Here is a 21,483-nt window from a genome sequence, read left to right as displayed (position 1 = left end):
TCTAAGAATTTTCTAAAACAAGTGTTGGGGTTCATTTAAGCAATTTTCTTTTTCAATTTCCATTTCTTATTAGTTTAGTTGAACGTTTTGTTTTTCTTTTTATTTTGCAATTCCAGAAGTTTTTTTGATTTTTTGGTTGCAATTTTCATTTAATAGGAAATTCTTGGGTGGGTGGATATTTTGGTAAATGAATTTCTTTCCTCGCGGGTCTTTCTTAAAAACTAAAAATCCAGTGTCTTTTAGCGAAAATGAAAGTTCAGGGGAGTAATTTCCATTACCCCAAAGTAAAGGATAGTAATATGTAACTTGACTCTGGATCTGCTCCTCGCAAAGCAGCGCATTTCACACGGACCTCATAGTCATATTTCACTGTGTGTTGGAAATATTTCCTCCTGAATAATAATATATAAGGTTCAAAATATCGATATGTATCAGTTCATACAGGCTGATATGGGCTGACATGTATCATTCTGGGACCCTTTCAATACACCCCTACAATGCGTGTATCGGGAGTCTGACCGGTTCAAGGAATGGAAGGGCTGAACCAGTTTTAAAAAAAAATAAAAAAAAATAAAAAAACAATTATTGAAATACCCGATACACCCCTACCGGTATAACGAGCTTATCGATATTTTGAACCTTAATAACATATAAATACGAAAACTGTTCTATACATGGGGAGATGTGCAAGTCGGTGAGTAGCAGATCCGGAGTCCGGACTCATGTAACGTACCTTAATAACCCTCTAATCTACCTTCATTTTACAATGATATTGATTTGCTCGGAGCAACACTTTGTCCCACAAGCCAGGTGGCATCAGGTCCGATGGGCCCTAGACCCACTAATGGTGGGCAGGATGCCACATCAAATAGCACACATGGCGCCTTGCATCGACACATTTTATGGTGCATTAGAAACATCTCTTGTATTTGAGTATTATTATTTATAGAAAATGTTTCGAATGAACAGTGGAATGTATCTGTGAGGCGCCTGTGTGAAGAACAGATCCCAATTCCATCAAATAATATATGGCATGGACAAAGGAAAAGACAACTTCAACTTTGAAAGAAAGCGTGCACATCCAAGTTTGAATCGTCTACGGTTCTACTCGTGTAATATTGGGCTAAATCACATGCCCCACATCTGCTCCTCTCTACAAATGGGGCCTACATATCAGGTTATGGTTATCAAAATCGGACTAGACCGAAAAAATTGGAAATCGGTCAGATTTATTTTTCTCCAAAACTGGATTTTTGCTAAAAAACGTTGATTTGATCAACAAACAATTGATCCAGGCAGTTGAACCGTTTAAACCATTCAACCCAGGAACCGGACCCCTGACCGGTTCATTATCTGAGTCAATTTTAAAAACCATGTATTAGGCTGACATGCTGTATCATGATTGGCCTAGTATGGACCCTCCAGTTTCCGTGAGTCACCAACTTCCTGCCATCTTACAGTAAGAGTAATAAACATTACAATGTAAAATTCCATATATGGCACAGCCCCAGCTTCCCTATTCCTACTGGTATTAGAGTTTCCTTTCTTTGGTTTTGTACTTTTTATAAGCATCTATTTTTGTTTTCTCACAAAGAAAAAACATCTGATTTTTCTATTTGTATAAAAAAAGTATCTGATTTTTCTTGGATCCTGTCAGTATGTTTTTTAATCAATCTGTGCTTGTAAAACCAAGTAGTCCATGGGCAATGACCAAGTGGCTAGAGCCCATTTTTCACTAAATAAAAAGATTATCCTAGAACCCATTTGATTTTCAAGTCTTCCTAATGCATGGCCCACCAAGAAAAAATAGTTCTCTTCCTAACTAGACAACACTCAAGCTCCGTTTGATTTTTGGGATGGGATGGGAAAATATAGAATATTTTGAAATATTCTTTCCTTCTCATGTTTGGTCTGTTGGATGTCACCAGATGGGATGGAAAAATTGTGGGATTATGGAGGGGGAAGCTTGTTTAACAATAAAAATCACATACCTTGTAGTATTTCTAAGAGTTAATATTAGACCCGTGATCTATTAATAAATTATTGATTATTTAAAAATATAAATTAATAAAAATTAAAATATTATAATTAATAAATAATATAAAATTAATAATTGATTATAAAATACTAAAACATAATAGTATTATTAATTAATTAACAATTAACAAAAAATAGTTAATAATTAATTAATTAACAAAATAATGAAATAACTATTTTGTTATTAATAATTTAATTAAAACAAAATTAAATAAAATAATTAATCAATGAAAAATTATTCATAATTAATATTAAATTAGTAAAATTATTAATTAAAGCATAGATATTAATAAAACAAAATATTAATAATTAAATATCAACTAATAAAGAATAAAATATTAATTTTAAATAATTTGATCATAAAGTACTAAATAACAAAAAAGTTAATAATTAATTAACTAAGTAATTAATGAGTAAATAAATAATAATAATGTTAAATAATTAAAACAATTAATAATTAATTATAAAATTAATCAATAAAATATTAATAATTAACAGTAAATATAAAATAATAAAAATATTCCAAAATACCTAATTAATTAATTAATAGTTATTAGGGTTGATTTTCCCACTATTTTCCTTTTTTCACTTTTGCAACCTTACAATGGAACATGGAAAATTTCCACCCATTTTCCCTTTCTCATCTCATCGCATCCCATCCTTTCCCATCCCGCCAAAATCTTCCCTTAAACCAAATGCAGCTTCAACATATTTGATTTGGAGGAAAGAAGGAAGTGAATACTTCAGAGTTTAATTTACAAAAAATTGAGCAAATTAAAAAGCACATAATGCCAGAGAAAATGACAGTATTTTATGAAGAAAACTAGAAAGAATATTATTATTTTCTCGAGATGAATGAAATCCCTCAGACCCTAATTACATTTCCCAAATAAAAAGGAAGAAGACTAATGTGAAAAGATATTCCTCTCATGGCCAATGTGGCATTGACATTTCTATTTGTTTCTGAATTCTTATAACCAAGCCATCAAATAAAAGGAAACCCAACACCGGAAGACAACTGAAGACTTGTAAACTCTCATCCCTTTTAACCCAAACCCTCAGTCTCAGTTTGGAAGGAGTACAAATTCAAATATGTAGAGTGCAAAACCTTATGTTTTGTATTATTTTATATGTATTAGCACTGTAGATATTTGCATTTGTACTCTTTCCAAACTGAGCCTCAAGAATTACATAAAAAGAATGAAAAACCCAATTCAAGATCAATATGGGGAGCACTGTAAATGCAAAAAGAACAGTGTCCATCTCTCCCTGTAAATTACAAGTGAGAAAACCCAATAAGAAAAACATAAAAGCAAAAGAAAAAGAAGGAAAACCCCTCAACTCAAGATATGCTCTGTACTTGGTATCACAGAATTCCTCTCCCCTCCCTTTCCAGAGTTCTCTTTGAGAACCCACCAAACCCTCAAGCTTCTATCAAGACCTCCACTGTATACCAAAAACCCACCTTCAGTACCACCAGTTGAGGCCTGTAAGCACTTGATTGGTCCTTCATGTCCACTCAAAACTCCAAAACTTGAAAGCCAACCACCAGCCTCTCTCTTCCATATACCTATGCTCTTATCAGCTGAACCACTGCAAACAAACTCCCCAATGGAACACAAGCACAGAACAGCCATCCTATGAGCTTTTAGCTCACAAACCAACTTCCAACTACCACCATCCTCATCTCTCTCCCACCCCATCACACACCCATCTGATCCACCTCCATACACCATCCTTCCATCCTCACACACGATCACTGAATTCAAAGCTACACCCTTGTGTCCCTCCAATACTCCTTTCAGACAATGTGATGAGCTCTTGGCATCCTTGCACCAGACCTTGATCTTTCCATCAGCAGCAGCCGAGTACACTAATCCCTTGTCTGCAACCAACCCATTAATTGCATCGTCGTGGGCTCTTATGGACTCCAAGCACTTGAGGTCCGAGACCCTCCACACCTTCAGGGTCTTGTCCCAAGATCCTGAATAGATCAAGCCATTGTCGATTGCTAAACAAGAAATACTATCAGCATGCTCAATCCATAAACGTCTGTGGTGTCTCCTAGTTTGGACATAATTGCTCTGCTTCATGAATCTGCCCAAGTAGTCCTTCGTAGTTGGCAATGTTGCAACAAGCTTGAAAATATTCTCTGAGCTTCTTGAGACCTTCCAGACTCTGATCCTGCTATCCTGATGCGCCGTGAATACTTTGTTGCCGCCGGCCACGAGAGCCTTAACAGACCCATCACCTTGTCCAAACTTGGCAAATTGCTTCAGCTGGGGCTGTTGCCACACTATGATGTCCTTACTTTGTGAGGCGCTTAGGATGAACTCACCACAGAGACCCAGACAAGAAACTGATCCAGTGTGCCCAGATAGGACGGCCAAAGGTCGATATGATCCGCAGATGGGGATGCTGTGGAATTGAAAATTAACATCCTCCAATGCGAATCGATGTGAAGTGTGGCGACTATCATCAGAATTATCACTACTGCTGCTGCTGCTTGTGGTTTGTGGGAGTAGTGGGTTAGAAAGAGTCGTGTCTGTTACAGGGAAATCTGTTAGAGGTACCATCATTTTGTTTATTGATTGAAGGAGAGCATGAGAAGAGATGACAATTAATGAATCGCTCACTCCGAGCTGCGTTTATAGAGTTGGGGACAGAAAGTACAGAAACATGAGAACACGGAATGCTTGTGGAGATGGTTTTTGTATTTTTTAAATAATTTCGCTTTTTTGGAGGGGCGGTACAACGGCTACTTAGAGAAAAAACTAAGGGGACTCTAAACGAAAAGCAGGTCATCTGAGGGGTCACCTGCTTTTTGGCTTTGGGTGGAAAATTAGGCTGTTAAAGGGGATACTTGGCCAAAGAGGCAAAGACATTTTTGTTGCCCAACCAACTCGCCTTGATGAACTTTGTTATATCTCCTTTACAATTCGGTTGGTCCCACTACTACCCAATCTTTCCAGGTGTCAATCCATTTGGGTGGGTTTTGGATAGCGTGTAATTTCCGTGGATCAATTGGTCTCAAAGAAAGTTACAGATATTGGAGGGATTGTGGTGTCTTTTTATACGACCATTGGCATCTATTTATCTATCTATCTATCCCTATATTTATATACTATACAGTGTCAATAAAATTAATACCTGTATCTTTTCCCTTTTCCCTTTTTTCTTCTTTATATATATATATAGCATACAAGATATTGTATAATTTTATTCATTGAAAATTTAACAAATTCTTAACCCAATATGACCAACATTCCTGTTCACTGTGAAATCTTATGGATTCAACCACAAAACAGTGGATTGTTGATGACATCATATCTACAATTTTACTCATTGTGGTGTGGTCCAAACACTCATTTTTTTTATTTTCAGTTTGGAAGCGTACCACATAAGAATGTAACAGAATGCCTCATGGGATGTGGTGTGGAGTCCAGTGGTTGAAAGAGATCACACTACTGAATACCCCCTTAGATGCCGAACCACTAGTTGAAACTGGATTTTAGGCAGGAATTCAGCAGGTTCAAGTTTCAAAGCTAAGGCATCAAATATATATTTGCGAATTTGATGTTGTTTGATCTGATTTTTTCTAAGATTCCATTTAAATGTATAACTCTATAATAAATTAGCAAGGACTCCGTTCGATGCATAGGATTTGTGAAGGAAAAGTGAAACAATGGAAACTGATAATTATTATGAGGAAGAAATACAATGTTGTTTAAAATATCAATCTTTATTTTAGTAATTTGTTACAAAAATTATTTAGTTATTTAGTAATTTAGATTAATTATACTAATGATTTTAACAAAAATATAATAAATTACTGTTAATTACTTAATTACTTAAATATTAGTAAATATATAAAGTTAGGTTATAATCATAATTAAATTAATTTAAGCCCAAGCTCCAAGTTTAACACTTTGAGTTAGGGTTTGATTGATCCTCAACCTGAGCCAACCCCCTAAGTTGCACCGTAATAATAGCAATTTGACATTCTTAATTAGATAGAACCAAACTGAGCACAATCTATGCATGCATTATTTTTGGATAAAAATTATTTATATTGAACCTGAAGGAGCTGTGGGGAATGGGTTACCCCCATTATGTAGCCTAATGAAGCAAAAACATAAAAGATCTTGGGCTTGATTTTGATAGTTCATTAACAATTTTTAGGTTGTCTAGCCCAACCTGGTCCACACCCCAAGCATAATAATATTTGTATGGACTTGGGATAGGGACAGGCTTGCCTATGTTAATTATAACTATGAACTTTTATAAATTAAACTTTGTATTTAATTTTAATTTATTATAAAAATATATAAAAATTTTGATCTATATATTAACATAAAATTTATTATCTAATATATATATGTTATAGCTTCCAGGTTGAGCTTAGGGGTTAGTTTGGGCCTTACTTTCTAGGGCTATTAATGGACTCCAAAACCCCAATAGCTGATTTGACTCCAAATCTGATTATCCTATATTTGGATGTTAGAACTTGCATCCAATTAATAATCAGATTAGCTATGATTTTAACCCCATCCAATCCAACTAAAGTTTTACTCCAAAAAAAAATTATTATTTTATGTATGTATGTATGTAATATGCTAAAATAGATTAATGATGGAAGGGGTGGAATCTATGTCTTAGAATTCTCTCTCTCATTATTTTTAGATCCAACTATTTATGATATTTTTATTAACTAATTTTCAAATTGTTGTTTGTTTACAGGTTGGACTGTGCCCACATAGGCCTTGAAATTTGTGGCCCTGATGCAGACCTGGGCCTAAGTACTGAAATGATCATCCCTAAGAAAATTGCTTTTGGTTTATTAGATTAATGAGGAGAGGAGAGAGAATCAAATGAAAAGGAAAAAAAGAAAAAAGAAATAAAAAACAAAAAGAGTAAATAATTTTTAAGTAATTTATTGGAGTAATTGAGAGAAGAGAGAATTAATGGAGTTTGTTATTAGGAGAGAATTAATGGAGAGAAGAGAAGAGAGAATTAATTGAGAGAAGAGAGAATTAATGGAGTTAGTTAATGAGAGATAATCATATTATTGCATGTCAGCTACACATAGCATCCCAGTCCCCGGTTTGTGCGTGTAGAACTTTCAAATGGAGAGTTTGGCTCCGATTAGACTCCTATTTCATTATTTCTTCAAATTTAAAAAATAACAAGATTTATCCATCCAATCCAAGAGGAAAAAACGATGTAAACCAAAGAGAGAAAAAAAGATTGCAACAAACCCTAACCTTTTCTTCAAGAAGGAACAAAAACCATTAACAACTAAACTTTAACTGTTTTTTTGGACCGGTAGGCTTTTCTTCTAAAGGGGAGGGTGCAATTTTTTTACTTCAATCTTTATCAAGGGGCAAGAGCCATTTGCAATGAGAAGTATTGCATCTCCATTGTTTGGGGTTCCACTGAAACACCAAGTTTGATGCAGTATTTTAGGAGATTGCAGGAGACCAAGACAGGAGCAATACAGTGTATATGACAAGATAAACGACTTATTCTTTTAGCAGTACATAAGTCCGAGGCCGGAGCAATCTTTTTTCCTACTCCAAACCCAGTTCTCTCACTTGAATTGGTGAGACATAACAGGAGCCATCATATTTAACAAGTTATTCTTTTAGCAGTACAAGAGACCAAGAAAGGAGGGAACTTTGGTCTACAATCGGATTCAAGATTAACCTTGCTGTTGGCCTGTAGCTTCAATTGCGGTCAAACTTATTATCCTCAATGGGGTAGGACTGAATTGGTGTGAGTGTGTGACCCCACGTCCCACTTCATTCCTTTCTCATTCCATTGTTTCACTGGAATCAAACGCATGGGAAATAGAATATTCAGTGAAGATGCTTCCTTTCCCACTCCTGTCGTAGCAACCAAACAGATCATCTTATTTCTCACCTATTATTTACTATTGACTAAGGTTCAAAGTATCAATACGTATTGGCTCTTTATCGGCCGATATGTATCAGCCCTGTATCGTGCCGATATGTATCAGCCCCGTATCGTGCCGATGGCTTACTGATACGCCCTTCTATGGGTTGTATCGGGTCAGCCACCGGTTAGAGGGTACCTGGGCCTTAAACCATCCCCTTTGAACCAGTTTCGAAAAAAAAAATAAAACTTAAAAAATGTACCAACACGTATTGACCCGTGTTGATATTTAGAACCTTGCAATTGACAGGTTTCTTAAAATCTATATATATCAATCCTTTGAACCTTGATCCTAACCCAGCCCAAACTTTATATTGGAATCATACTTTTCAGGCCTTGTTTGTTTCCAATAGTGCAGCTTACTTGGGTAAGTGCATTTACCTAGGTAAATGTTTCCCACCGTGTAAGTGCACTTACCCATGTTCTTTTGATTTCTAGGATTCCTAGGTAATAAAATGACATTTTTACCCACAAAAATAACTATTAAAATGGGTACAATGGTCCCATCATGTTTTGTAAAAATTTCTCCCAATTGGGAAAATTACTTACCCACCCGAGAGATGGAAGTTTTTACCCAAGAAAATAAGGGTAACTTTACTGTGGGGCCCATTGCTTATCCCATGCATATTTACCTACAAACAAATGGGGCCTCAATCCTTGACCCTAACCCGACCTTCATCCCAACCCAACCTCTTCAGGTTGAGTTCAGACTAACCCAGCCCAAATTGCATCCCTACTATTTTTAGACTCTTTGAAACAAACACAACATTCCTCAGCATCTCAAGATGTGAGGGTGGTGCTGACGAACCATTTTGTTCTTTTCTAAGCATCTCACGGTGTAAACAGTAATACTAGCGTATCCCCCTGAACCCTGACTATTTTGTTCTGTGATCTACTCTACATTCTCTTCCTCAATATCCTTTTTTAACCCTCCATTTATTTATCAAAATTTCAGCGCTCATTCTTTTATCAAAAGGGCTAACTTTTGTAGCTTTCAGGACAGGAAATCAAGCTGTATGTCTTGATCACCATTCACCACCTACATCACAAGCTACCAGTGTTTTAGACTGCAACCACAGTAACTCTAGTTATATCAAATGGTTCACAAGTTAATCCGCGGTTTACAGAAGTCCCAATGTTGGGAGCCAGGAAAACCATTTGATACAATGACCCAATACTGATTCAGAACCATGTTAAGTGCAACTACTGCAATATGTCCACAATTTATTCAATCAATTCCCAAATACTAAATTGATGAGCGACATGGGGATAAGATGAAAACTGTGGTTTAATTGTGTTCTAATGATACAACATCATTAAATTACATACAAAAAATGTGAAAACTATAAAATATTTATTTGTTCCGAATGAAGCTAGGATGATGCTTTAAACCATGTTGTAAATTGGAATTTGTCGAGGAGACTAATTTTAAGTCTCCTTTTAACTATGATCACCTCCTCAAAAGCTTCATTACATCTCCTATTAAGTGAAGGGATCCTGTAACAAGGACCTGCATATCCACAAGAAGCACATATAATCCCTCATGAACCATAAGTTATTACAGAAATGAATAAAGAACATCTGCATAAATGCATAGTATAAATATCCAACTACATGCAACTAAACTTCAAGTTACTTTACCTGAATTCTGATGGAAGGGTTTTCCTTGACAGAGTCCCTTAACCATTTTATTGTCAATGGTAATGAAGGAATCACTGTACTGAAAGTAAATTGCTTATCTGCAGGATTGCATTTCTTAGAATAATCTCCAGAAAGGAATCCATCTAGTGGCAAGGCCTCTGGGTTATCTATCTTGGAGTTTTCACCCAATCCAGAATCTGATTAGGAAATAGAGAGAAAAAATTATGGAGCAATTAGATCAACATGCAAAATCTCAAATTAAAAAACCCGTAACTTTTTCCTTTTTCTGAATTAGTTAATGTAGGAACAATAGAATACGAGTATAGAAGTTGTGGAAAAGCATAAGTGAGGAAGAAAAAACCAAAGAAAACAAAAGGGAACTATATGCTTAGAACTCCTATCAGAACGAAATAAGAGAAACAACAGAAGATCAATCTGAGCACACCACTTCACTATCATTTTTAAGTCCAACCCCTTCACTTTATCTAGCTCAGTTAATTCAAAAAGAACCTAGATTCTACTGGTTTCAAGTTCCAACTCAGCACTCAATTTTAACTATCTTCATTCCTTGATGGAATGTTCCCCCTCTTCCCTTTTGACTTTTCCCTGTGTCTGTCTTGGCTCCTTTTGACTAAGCTGAGGTTTCCATCCTCCTCCCCCATGAATATTGATTCTATCAAATATTACTACATCTCCTTCCCATTAGGCACTGCTGCCACCTTACCTAACTCAACTGCTTCTCTTCCTCTACACTCCCCATACAATATCCATATCAGCAAACCCAATCATGTCTTAACGGACAAAGGTTGGGAGGCAACCTGACTCCTCAATGCAACCCAACTGCAAATTATCCTCAAAACCACAAGAAAAATCATGTCTTACATCATCTTCACAAATACTAAATTGAAACTGTTATGCAGGAGAGAAGAGAGAGGAGATAGAGAAGAGAGAAGAGAGAGAAGAGAGAAGAGAGAAGAGAGATCTGAGAGTCAAAAAGTCTTGCTGGCGGTGCCAGCTTTTGGTATATATACTAGGACGACAGGATATAAAAAATAAAAGGAGAAAATTACAATAGTACCCCTGCGGTACTATACTTAGAGAATTAACAGCCTTTTAACACTCCCCATCAAGTTGGGACATAGATGTCAATCATGCCCAACTTGTCACATAAATCATGATGCTGTGAGTGGTGTAACCCTTTTGTAAAGATGTCTGCAAGTTGATCTTCAGAGCTAACATAAGGAGTACACACTTCACCTGTGACGACCTTTTCTCTAATAAAGTATTTGTCAACTTCAATGTGTTTACTTCTATGGTTCTATCATGCAGCACTGAATTAGCAGCAATTTCTATGGCTGCTTTGTTATCATAGAATAGGGTCATAGGTCCGTCAACTGGAAAACCCAACTCACTCAACAAATTTTTTTTTGATGAATGATAATAAATTTATTAATTCAAAAGCAGATTTAGAGTGAGTTCATACAACATCCCAGGGAGAGGCGCGAGCTGCAGATCCTCCTTGAATCTTACAAGTAAAGTAGGAAAGAAAAGCAAGAATCACAACTGAGCCCAAAACAATTCTTCCCTATTTACCCCTTGCTTAGCTAACACATTGACAAAGTATTTGCTGATCTCCCCACCCACTGTACAGTGCCAACATATTCCTTGTCAACCAACTAAATTTCTTCATTTCATTCTTGTAACGCCACATAGCCACTTTAGGATTTTTCAACCAACCCACCACCACTTTGGAATCCCCCTCGATTGTTAGGTGTTGTTGTACCCCCAGCTGGTTTGCAAATTGCACCCCTTGTACAGCAGCTAAAAGTTCTGCCCTGATGGAGTCCCCAATTCCCAAGGGACATGAGTAGAGCAACAAAATCTCTCCCTTCTCATTTCTCAAAGCACCCCCCATTCCGGATAATCCTGGATTACCCATGCTACTTCCATCAAAGTTCAACTTCAGTGAGCCTTCGGATGGAGGAGACCAGTTTGTAATTGATTTGTCCTTTAGAGATGAACACCTCGCTACTGCTGACCAATTTCTCCAAAGGTCATTAAAGGAGAATTGATGAAAGATTTCCAAGGTATTCAGCCAATGTATTGCCCTATTTAACACACAGTCTTTCAATTCCTGACTACTTTCCTTTTCTTGAAAAATTCTAATATTCCTTTCTTCCCAAAGAGTCCAAATCAAGGCAGCATGAGCACATCTCCACATAATTCTCCCTATTGTTGTAGGCCAATAAAAGGTAGAATGGTTGAAGAGCATGTGAACTTCTGTTGGTAGACTCCAACTACTCCCAAACAACGAAAGTAGCCAAGCCCAAAGGTTTGCAGAAAAAGGACAAGATATTAATAGGTGGTAACAATCCTCACCGTAAGCTCTACAAAGGATACACCAATTAGGAGAAATACAGAGGAAAGGTCTTCTCTTTTGTAGGTTATCTAGAGTGTTTACTTTCCCATGGAATACTTCCCAACAAAACGCCATAATTTTTTGGGGAACTGGCTTGCACCAAATTTCTTTTGACGGAAAGGGTTGGTGAGTAGAAAGTTGAGAGATGGACTTGAAGAAAGAAGCACAAGTGAAAGTTCCATTGGGTCTAGGAGTCCATACCCTCTTATCTGGCTTGGAAGGATCCAAACAAACCTGATTAAGACAACCAAGCAATACAGAAAGAGATTCAACTTCATCATCCCTAAGTCCTCTACGAAACCCAAAATCCCAAGTAGGATATAAGGGTGTTCCCAAAGGTGAGACAAATTTTGAGACCACCTCTTTTTTGTACAAAGAAACAGAAAATAGCGAAGGGAACAGATCCTTTAAAGGTGTGTCTCCTACCCAAATATCCTCCCAAAAATGAACAATGTTGCCAGAACAAACTTCATACCTGATAAAATTGAGGAATTGAGGAAGGGTGTTGTGAATGGCCTTCCAAGGTGCTGCTAGGTTAGCTTGCCTTGATACACCAGCATCCCATCCATTCTCTGACCTCCCATGAATGCTTCCCACCACCTCATGCCACAATCTCTCTCTTTCCAATGGCCATCGCCACAACCATTTCCCTAACAGAGCTTGATTTTTTCTAGTTACCCTCTCAAGTCCCAAACCCCACTCTTCTTTACTTCTGCACACAATTTCCCAATTAACCAAGTGATCCTTTTTTTCTTGTCCCGGCTCCCATAAGAAATCTCTCATCAACTTCTCCAGTTTCCTAGCTTCCCTAACTAGTATCCTAAAAGCAGACAAAAAATAGGTAGGTAAGTTAGCCAAGGTAGCTCTTATTAGGGTAATTCTCCCTCCTAAAGAGACATAATTCCTCTTCTATGAGGCTAATCTCTTCTCAAACTTTTCTATCACTGGGGTCCAAAATCTACTCTCCCTAGGATTTGCCCCTAAAGGAAGCCCTAAATATGACATAGGCCAAGTAGAGGTGGAACACTCAAGACACTCCGCAATAGCCTCGACCTCCCCTACCTCCAAATTTATACCCGCTATGCAGCTCTTTTCCAAATTTATTCTCAAATTAGAAATACTTTCAAATCCTTTGATTAGCTCCTTTAGGTTTGCTACCTTTTCGCTAAAACCTCCTTCACAAAAGATCATTAGGTCATCTGCAAACTGAAGGTGGGTGACGGGGACTTGGTGTCTCCCTATTCTCCAACCCCTAATGGCATCTTCACTGTCAGCCTTAGTAATGATCCTACTAATCACATCAGCTACTAAGGTAAAAAGGAAGGGTGAGAATGGATCCCCTTGCCTGACACCCCTGCAAGCTGGAAAAAAGTCCCTCACCATACCATTTACCAGAATAGAGTAGTGATAAGTACTGATACACCCAAAAATCCAACTACACCACTTGTCCCCAAATCCACAGCTTCACATAGCCTCTAATAGAAACTTCCAGTCCACCAAATCATAGGCCTTTTCAAGATCCAATTTACAAATGAAACCTCTCTTACTAGACCTTTTCATTTCCTCCACACACTCATTCGCAATTAAGATCTGATCTGTTATTTGTCGCCCTTGAATGAAAGCCCCCTGTGTTTCACTAATGATAGAAGGGAGGACTGTTTTGATCCTCAACGAGAGCACTTTAGCTAGAATTTTATAGATGCTTGTCACCAGACTAATAGGCCTATAATCTTTTGGGTGGTTGGCATCATTCTTCTTAGGTATCAAGGCAAAAAAAGTGGCATTAATTCCAGGGCTTATAATGTGATTGTCTGCAAATTCCTTAAAGACTTCAACTAAATCCTCTTTCAACATCTCCCAACAGTCTTGATAAAAACCCATTGTAAAGCCATTTGGACCTAGAGCCTTGGATCTATCCATTAGAAAGACAACTTTCTTAATCTCTTCTTCCTCGAAATCCCTTTCCAGCCACCTTGCCACTCCGTCATCAATTCTTGGCCATTCCACCCCTTCCACGACTGCTCTCACTCAAAGGTCTTCTATAAATAGATTTGAAGTGGTCCACAAATTTTTTGGCTATGTCATCCTAGTTGGTAATCACCTCCTCTCCTATCTCTAGCTTGGTCACAAGATTCTTTCTTCGTCTCCCATTTGCCAAATCATGGAAAAATCTAGTGTTCCCATCACCCTCCTTAATCCACTTGTGTCTAGATTTGTCTCCAACTGATTTCTTCCCTCAGTAACACCTCTTCCAAATCCTTTTTCAATTGTCTCCTTAACACTCTGTCCTCCTCGGTCAACCCATTTTGAGATTCCTTTACATCCAGGTTTTCTATTCGAGAGATTAGGCACAATTTTTGCTCCTCAATTCTACCAAAATTATATCTATTCCACTCTTTTATTTCGGCTCTCAACCTTTTTAATTTCTTATGAAACTTGATCCCCTTCCATCTTACCCCCCTCTCCTCCTCCCCCCACCATTCCTTCACTTTTTTCACAAAATCTAGATGGGTAAGCCACATATTTTTGAATCTAAAAGGTTTGGGTCCTATAGGAAAAAACTCGGTACCTATCTAGGTAGGACAGTGATCGGAGGTGACCTTGGGTAACACTCTAGCAACCAAGTTTTCCAAACTATTCTCCCAGGCAAGGTTAAATAAGAACCTGTCCAACTTCGAACACAAAGGGGTTTCCTGAAGGTGGGACCAAGTGTAACTAACTGGCTTGCAGCAGAGGTATTTCCTTCTGTTCACATTCTTCAATAAAACCATTAAATTTCCTCATGCTTGTTGAAATTACCTGTTGGGGATTATTGGTTTCACCAGAGAATCTAATGACATTAAAATCCCCGCCCAGGCACCAAGGGCCATCCCATAGCCCCTTGATTGCATATAGTTCCTCCCACATCTCATTCCTCTCTCTATAGGAATTAGGGCCATAAACATTGGTTAAGACCCATACACACCCATTCTCTACATTCTTACACTTAATGGAAACTAAGAATCTACCTATCAATTCTTCCACTACTTCCACCACATCCTCCCTCCACAGTGTTACGATCCCCCCCGAGGCTCCCCAAGAAGGAGATGAGCTCCAACCTAAACCTCTAGACCTCCAAAAACTCCTCACCCATCTCCCATCTAATTCCATCATTTTGGATTCTTGTAACAGCACAATATCGGGTTTTTCCCTTCGGAGTAGGTCTTTGATCACCCTTCTCTTTCTTGCACTCCCTAACCCTCTTACATTCCAGCTAATAATTTTCATCGAGACAAAATAACAAAAAAACCCATGAAAAGGCCATAATCTCCTCATTTTAGGCCCTTCCTCCTATCCCCTCTACCACCGAATTCTAAATCCCCCTCAATGTCTGAGATTAGCCTTTCCACTTCAGATATTTTTTTCTTCTTTGTTCCTTTTTTCCCCCCTTTCCTAATACAACAATCATCCTTTTTCTTTTCTCCATCCTTTCCAGCCAATGTCTAAGGAAGAATTTTACCCTGCTCAAACTTATTTTGGCTACCGCATCTCTCTAAGAATCCTTCCTTTTTTTTAGTTCCTCCATTGAATAGATCAACTCCCAAATTCTGTCCGCCTCCCCCTTAGTACTTCCTTCCATCACCCTCTCTCCTCCTTCCACTATCACCCTCTCTCTTGCATCAGAACCTCCTGGATGGGAAGCTGAAATATCTGTTATAGGCATAGTAGACAAGTTAGTACCTAAAAAAGAATTGACACCCATACCTAGTAGGATGGGGGTAGGACTAGAATCACTGGAATTGAGCTGCTGACAGGCGACAAATGGTTTTAAGACCTTTCCCCTTTTTGGACAAAGTTGTGAAGTAGACATCGTGAAAGAATCACTTCCTGACGACCTACCCACTTGGAAAACCTTTCTCTGTGTTTCCAACACTGGAATACCCACATCCATCCTCACGGCCGATTCTTATCCCTCTCCACCAACATCCTGCAATTCATTAGACTCAGGGTCAGCTCCCTCGACGAAGGGAAGAGGAGTTTTCAGAGCTTTAGGACCATTTTCTTCACCATTTCTAGTCTTCCCGCCACCTGCCTCTTCAATCTCTTCCTCTAAAAACAACAACTCTGTATGCAAACTTTCTATTTCAAGTAAATCATTGTTGCTTTTCGGAGACAGACTTCCCAAACTTAAAGTTTCGTCTCTATCAGAATCGTCACTGCTGTTTTGTTCACTCAACCAATCTTCAAACCCTGATCTGTTCAAATCACTAGGCTTTAGGTATCTTAGGTTGTGCCTATCTGGTGAGAGACGGTTCGCTAGGTTGGATGGGACCCACTGTAGAGAGCCTCGAGACTGAGAGTTTGATATTTTGCGCCTGAACTGTTTGACCGAAAGGAGGGATTCGGGGTAGAAGAAGATAGACGCTTAATCTCGTCTATCAGCTCATCCCTCCTCCCAGTCATGTGCTTACTTAAAGGGTTCCTTGGCCCATCTGTCTTGTAATGGGCCTTGGGCTCAAAACTTGTAATATAAGAATCCAGCTTTAAAACCTTTACTTGAGTTGCCTTCCATCACCCTCTCTCCTCCTTCCACTATCACTCTCTTAACAAATCACGCCCCCCTGTTTTAATGGTCGAACTAGCAACCCTCCCTGTCTGAGGTTGCTGGTTCAACCCTATCCCTTTAGACTGGTAAATTTTTGTCTATTTCCCCTGACACCACCTGTGCAAAAGATCTGCCATTTGTCATTGCCTTTTCTTGCTTTCTACAGGTTTGACCTTCCATTTGCCCCAAAGCTTTTTGGCTTCCTAGAATTTGTTGGCCCTTTTTAGTGAAACATTCCTTCCCATTTGAATTAACCAATCTCACAAGTCCACGTAATGCTTCTTCTTCCTCCTCCCCTCCTACCATATGAGCCTCCTTCCACAGCCCTGCTTCAATGGAGGATGCTAGCCACACAAAGACAAAACTCCCCTCTGTTCTTACCTCTATCGTTCGTGGAATGTCTTCTGGCTTCACACCATTTAGCAGGATTGCTACTGAATAAAGACCGCCCCAGAAAGCTCCTTTCAAGATTCCTCCACACAATATTGCTATAGACTCTGCTACTTGCTTCCATAAATGAAATGGCAAGCCTATTACACGCACCACCACACCATCTTCGACAAATAAATCCTTGGAGTTGGATGTTGGATTCCATTTAAAGGCTGTGAATGATCCAGAATCAGCCTGAACATTGATAGCTGATATTTCCAATTCATTCTCTATTGGATCTAGGAGGGCTTTACAGTTATCGAAGGGGGTTACTATGAAGACACTCTTCAGCTTCAACCTGGTTGCCAGTAAGTCAGCTACCCTCCTCCAATCATTAACCTTTTCCTTGGCTTGTATCACAAACTTACTATCCCACTCTTCTCTCTCTAGACCTCCCACCATTCTGCATTGGCCTTTTGTTTTTGCCATGACAACTGGCCCTTGTTCTACCCTACTGTTGCTGAGATATGCCTTCTCCTCCCTTCTGGAGGATTTTTTAACATTTGCTACTCTTTGAGCTAAAAACTCTTTTAACAACCAGTCAACTTCCCCCCATCCTTAGTTCTGTTTTCCTGCTGGTAGACACACCAGTTGCCTTCGTCCCTTAAAAAAATTCAGCCAAAGCTATGAAGAAGCCTTTTCTATTCCTCTTACATTCAACAACATATCTTCTCCCTTCTAATGTACTAAAATCCTGCCAGTTTATTTGCTTACCTTTTGAACAGGCTCTAGCTATGAACTCTCTTAGCCACTCGATCACTTCTAATCCTTCCAACAATATTGTACCCTTTTTCGCTTCCCTTACCTTCAGGCTTACCTTCCCCTTGATTCTCATCTCTTCGAACAGGAAATTTTTTGCTTCTATCTTCAAGGATCTCCTCCACTGACCTGCCTGCACGAACTCCATTTCTACCTTCCCCCCCTAACTGTTCTGTTTTTGCCCTTCACCGAACAGCACCAACCGGCAACATCAGACGTTAGCGATGTGGGAAAATCATTGTGTAACCACCCTTCTCCTTTGGTCTACAAACTTTCCCCCAGCTTACCAAGTGATACTTCTTTCCCCTTCCCTCCCCACATACTCCTTCCCAAAGAAAATCCCTTTGAATTTTTTCAATTCTTTCAGCCACTTGTGACAGAATTTTTTAGCCACATAATTTCAGCCACTCCATGAGACATTGCCTGATATTCAGCTTCAGCACTAGATCTAGCTACTACATTCTGCTTTTTGCTTCTCCAGGTAACTAGATTACCTCCTATAAAGGTATAGCAACCACTTGTTGACTTTCTGTTATTCAGGGATCTTGTCCAATCTGCATCAATATACACTTCAACTTTCAAATGTCCATGCTTTTGAAACAACAAGCCTGCACCTGGGAACTTCATAAGATATTTGAGAACTCTTTCTATTGCTTCAAGATGGGTAGCCATAGGGGCATGCATGAACTGGCTAAGAACATCCACTGTATAAGCTATGTCTGGTCGAGTCATAGAAAGATATAACAATCTTCCTACAAGTCTCTGGAACTGTTTCACATCCTTGATGGGTTCACCTTGACAGTCACCTAGTTTGTGGTTAGGATCAATAGGGGAATCAACTGGCTTCACTCCCAATTTTCCTGTATCCTGGAGTAGATCTAGGACATACTTTCTTTAGGAAATGAAGATACCCTTTTGTGAGCGGGCCACTTCAATCCCAAGGAAGTACCTTAGAGGACCTAGATCCTTCACTTCAAGCTGGGTAGCAAGAAAATTCTTCAACTTCTGAATTTCATCCTTCCAATCACCAATGATAACTTATCATCAACATATACTATCAGTGCTGCAATTTTCCCTTCCCCTCTTTTCACAAACAATGTGTGATCAGATTGACATTGCTTGTATCCTCTTCGCTGTACTGCTACATGGAACCTACTGAACCAGGCTCTTGGTGATTGTTTCAGCCCATATAATGATTTCTTTAACCTACACACTTTCTGTTCATTACTTGAGCCCGAAAACCAGGGGGTTGTACCATATATACTTCCTCTTCAAGGTCACCATTCAGAAAGACATTCTTGATGTCAAGCTGATGAAGATCCCAATCAAGATTAGTAGCTAGGGAGAAAATAACTCTATTGGAGTTCATCTTAGCAATAGGTGCAAATGTTTCTGCATAATCAACTCCATACACTTGTGTAAACCCCTTTGCCACTAAACGAGCTTTATACTGTTCCACGGTGCCATCAGCCCTGTGTTTAACTGTGAAAACCCATTTACATCCAACTGGATCCTTCTCCTCAGGAAGATCTACTAGTTCCCATGTGCCATTTTTATGTAACGCATTAATTTCTACCTTCATAGCATCTGTCCATTCAGGTACCGAAAGAGCTTCTACCACATCCTTAGGGATAAGAACACTGTCAATGGAAGAGAGAAAGGCCCAAAAGGAGGGTGAAATATTTTCATAGGAAACAAAGTGGGAAATGGGGTGTTTAGTGGTGCAAGATCTAACACCTTTCCAGTGAGCAATAGGAAGGTCAAGGTCATTAGCAACAGAAGTATCAATAGCAATAGGGTTAGGAACATCAATAGGAACCAAGGTAAATGGGTATGATCTGCCCCCGGAGAGTCTGATGGCATTGGTGGTATAGCTTCTAGGTGTCCCACAACTCTTGAACATGGTTGGCCTTTGTGACGACGAAAGAAGACATGAAAGGAAGGAGGGTCAGGAAGAGGAGGGAGCTGAACTAGTTTCTCATCATTCCTACACTCCCCCTGAGGAGAAACAGGGAAGAAAGGCTCACTCTCAAAGGAGACATCAATAGAAACATAAGATTTCCGAGAAACTGGATCAAAGCACCGATATCCCTTCTGAGTGAAGTAGTACCCCAAGAAGATGCAAGGAAAGGCACGAGGATCTAATTTTCCACGAGTGGGTGACAAATTTTGAACAAAACGACAACCAAACACACGAGGAGGAATAGAAAGAAGGGGAGCATTAGGAAAAAGAAGCTGATGTGGGGCTTTGCACTCTAACCAACGAGAGGGCATGCGGTTGATGAGATAGGTAGCACAAAGGATAGCCTCAAGCCAAAAATGTTTCGGGACATTCATATGAAATAGTAACCCCCGTGCCACTTCAAGAAGGTGTCGGTTCTTTCTTTCAGCAACACCGTTTTGTTGTGGTGTTTGAGGACAAGAGCTATGGTGAAGTGAGCCACGTGAAGCAAAAAAACTCCGTAAGATCACTATGAAAATATTCTTTGGCATTATCCGATTGAAAAATTTGGATTTCAGTTTGAAATTGGGTAAAGATCATCCACTGAAAATCTTGGATATTTTTTGGTACTTCAACCCTGGTTCGCATGGGATATACCCATGTATATTTGGAGTAATCATCGATAATGGTAAGAAAATACTTGTAGCCACTCTTAGTTGATAAAGTAACATGGCTCCAAACATCAGAATGAACAATGTGGAAAGGAAATTCAGATTTGTTATTCTTTGAAGAGAAATGAGTTCTACACTACTTACTCAATTGACAAGTTTGACAAGTAAATTCTGACACTGATACTGACTTAAACAACTCTGGAAACACAATTTTTAAAAACTTAAAAGATAAATGACCAAGACGACTATGCCATAAATAGACCTGACTCTTAGACTCTGTGACTTGAAAACCAGCCTTATTCTCTAGCATGTAAAGCCCATCCACCATACATCCTCTACCAATCGTCTTGCCCGAGGCTAGATCCTGGATCACATAGTAGGAAGGGAAAAAGGTAACTGAGCAGTTTAAGGAATTAGTAATACTACTAACAGAGAACAAATTAATGGGAAATTTTGGGACATGTAAAAGATTAGACTGGGTAATGCCAAAGGGAAGAGAAATGGTTCATTGACCTGCTATGATAGAGTATGATCCATCAGCTAGTCTCACCTTGTCAGGAGGTGATAGGTTTGAAAGTAAGAGAACTTACTAGTCATGTGTTTAGACGCTCCAGAATCAATGATCCAAGGAGTGTCAGGGGTATGAGATGCTACATGGAAAGCTGTGGCAGAGTTGCCTGATGTAGACACAAATGAAGTTGAGGGAGGAGCATCCATCTGACGAATTGTTCTACCATAGAGCTCTAAATGGTCACAGAAGGAATTAATAATATCCTCCTTGGGTTAGATCCAGAGGTGTGTGTCTGAGTCACAGTAGTAATGGGGGGCTGATTCTCCTGGGTAGCCATATTTGCCATAGTGTGCTTTATTGTACCTTGCTGTCCTTACTTTTTATTCAGATATGAACCTTGCTTCTTACTCAGATCTTGAGCCCATTTTGGCTTCCCATGAAGATCCCAACATGTGTCTTGGGTGTGTCAGGGTTTCTGGCAATGAGTACACCACAATTTGTCCTTGTCATCCACCTTTTTTCTAAAAATCCCCT

At 38.9% G+C, this 21,483-nt stretch overlaps 2 protein-coding genes across 4 annotated transcripts in view; both read right to left on the bottom strand.

Annotated features, from left to right (window-relative positions):
* Positions 1-2,900: 2,900 nt before the first annotated feature.
* Positions 2,901-4,854, bottom strand: LOC104589586 (protein JINGUBANG-like). The gene has a single exon (XM_010247947.3). It carries the CDS (start codon positions 4,614-4,616, stop codon positions 3,375-3,377), a length of 1,242 nt encoding a protein of 413 aa, XP_010246249.1. The 5' UTR covers positions 4,617-4,854; the 3' UTR covers positions 2,901-3,374.
* A 4,331-nt stretch (positions 4,855-9,185) lies between these two features.
* Positions 9,186-21,483, bottom strand: part of DFC (DHFS-FPGS homolog C) — a 99,471-nt gene continuing 87,173 nt past the window's right edge. For all 3 annotated transcript variants that reach the window (XM_088897597.1, XM_088897599.1, XM_088897598.1), the window contains 2 exons: positions 9,634-9,830; positions 9,186-9,502 (listed from right to left, as the gene is read on the bottom strand). In XM_088897597.1, the coding sequence (XP_088753723.1) occupies positions 9,443-9,502; positions 9,634-9,830 (257 nt within the window). In that variant the 3' untranslated portion in view covers positions 9,186-9,442. The remainder of the gene's footprint in view (positions 9,503-9,633; positions 9,831-21,483) is intronic.

This window comes from Nelumbo nucifera, chromosome 2 (genome assembly GCF_055504915.1).
Source record: "Nelumbo nucifera cultivar China Antique chromosome 2, China Antique-T2T, whole genome shotgun sequence".
Lineage (NCBI taxonomy): Eukaryota > Viridiplantae > Streptophyta > Magnoliopsida > Proteales > Nelumbonaceae > Nelumbo > Nelumbo nucifera.
The sequence above is the reverse complement of the archived record's forward strand: the minus strand, read 5'-3'. Positions and strand labels throughout refer to the sequence as shown.

Bases quoted from the DNA above. Each gene is read 5' to 3' on its own strand.
- LOC104589586 (XM_010247947.3), bottom strand. From the start codon at position 4,616: ATGATGGTACCTCTAACAGATTTCCCTGTAACAGACACGACTCTTTCT.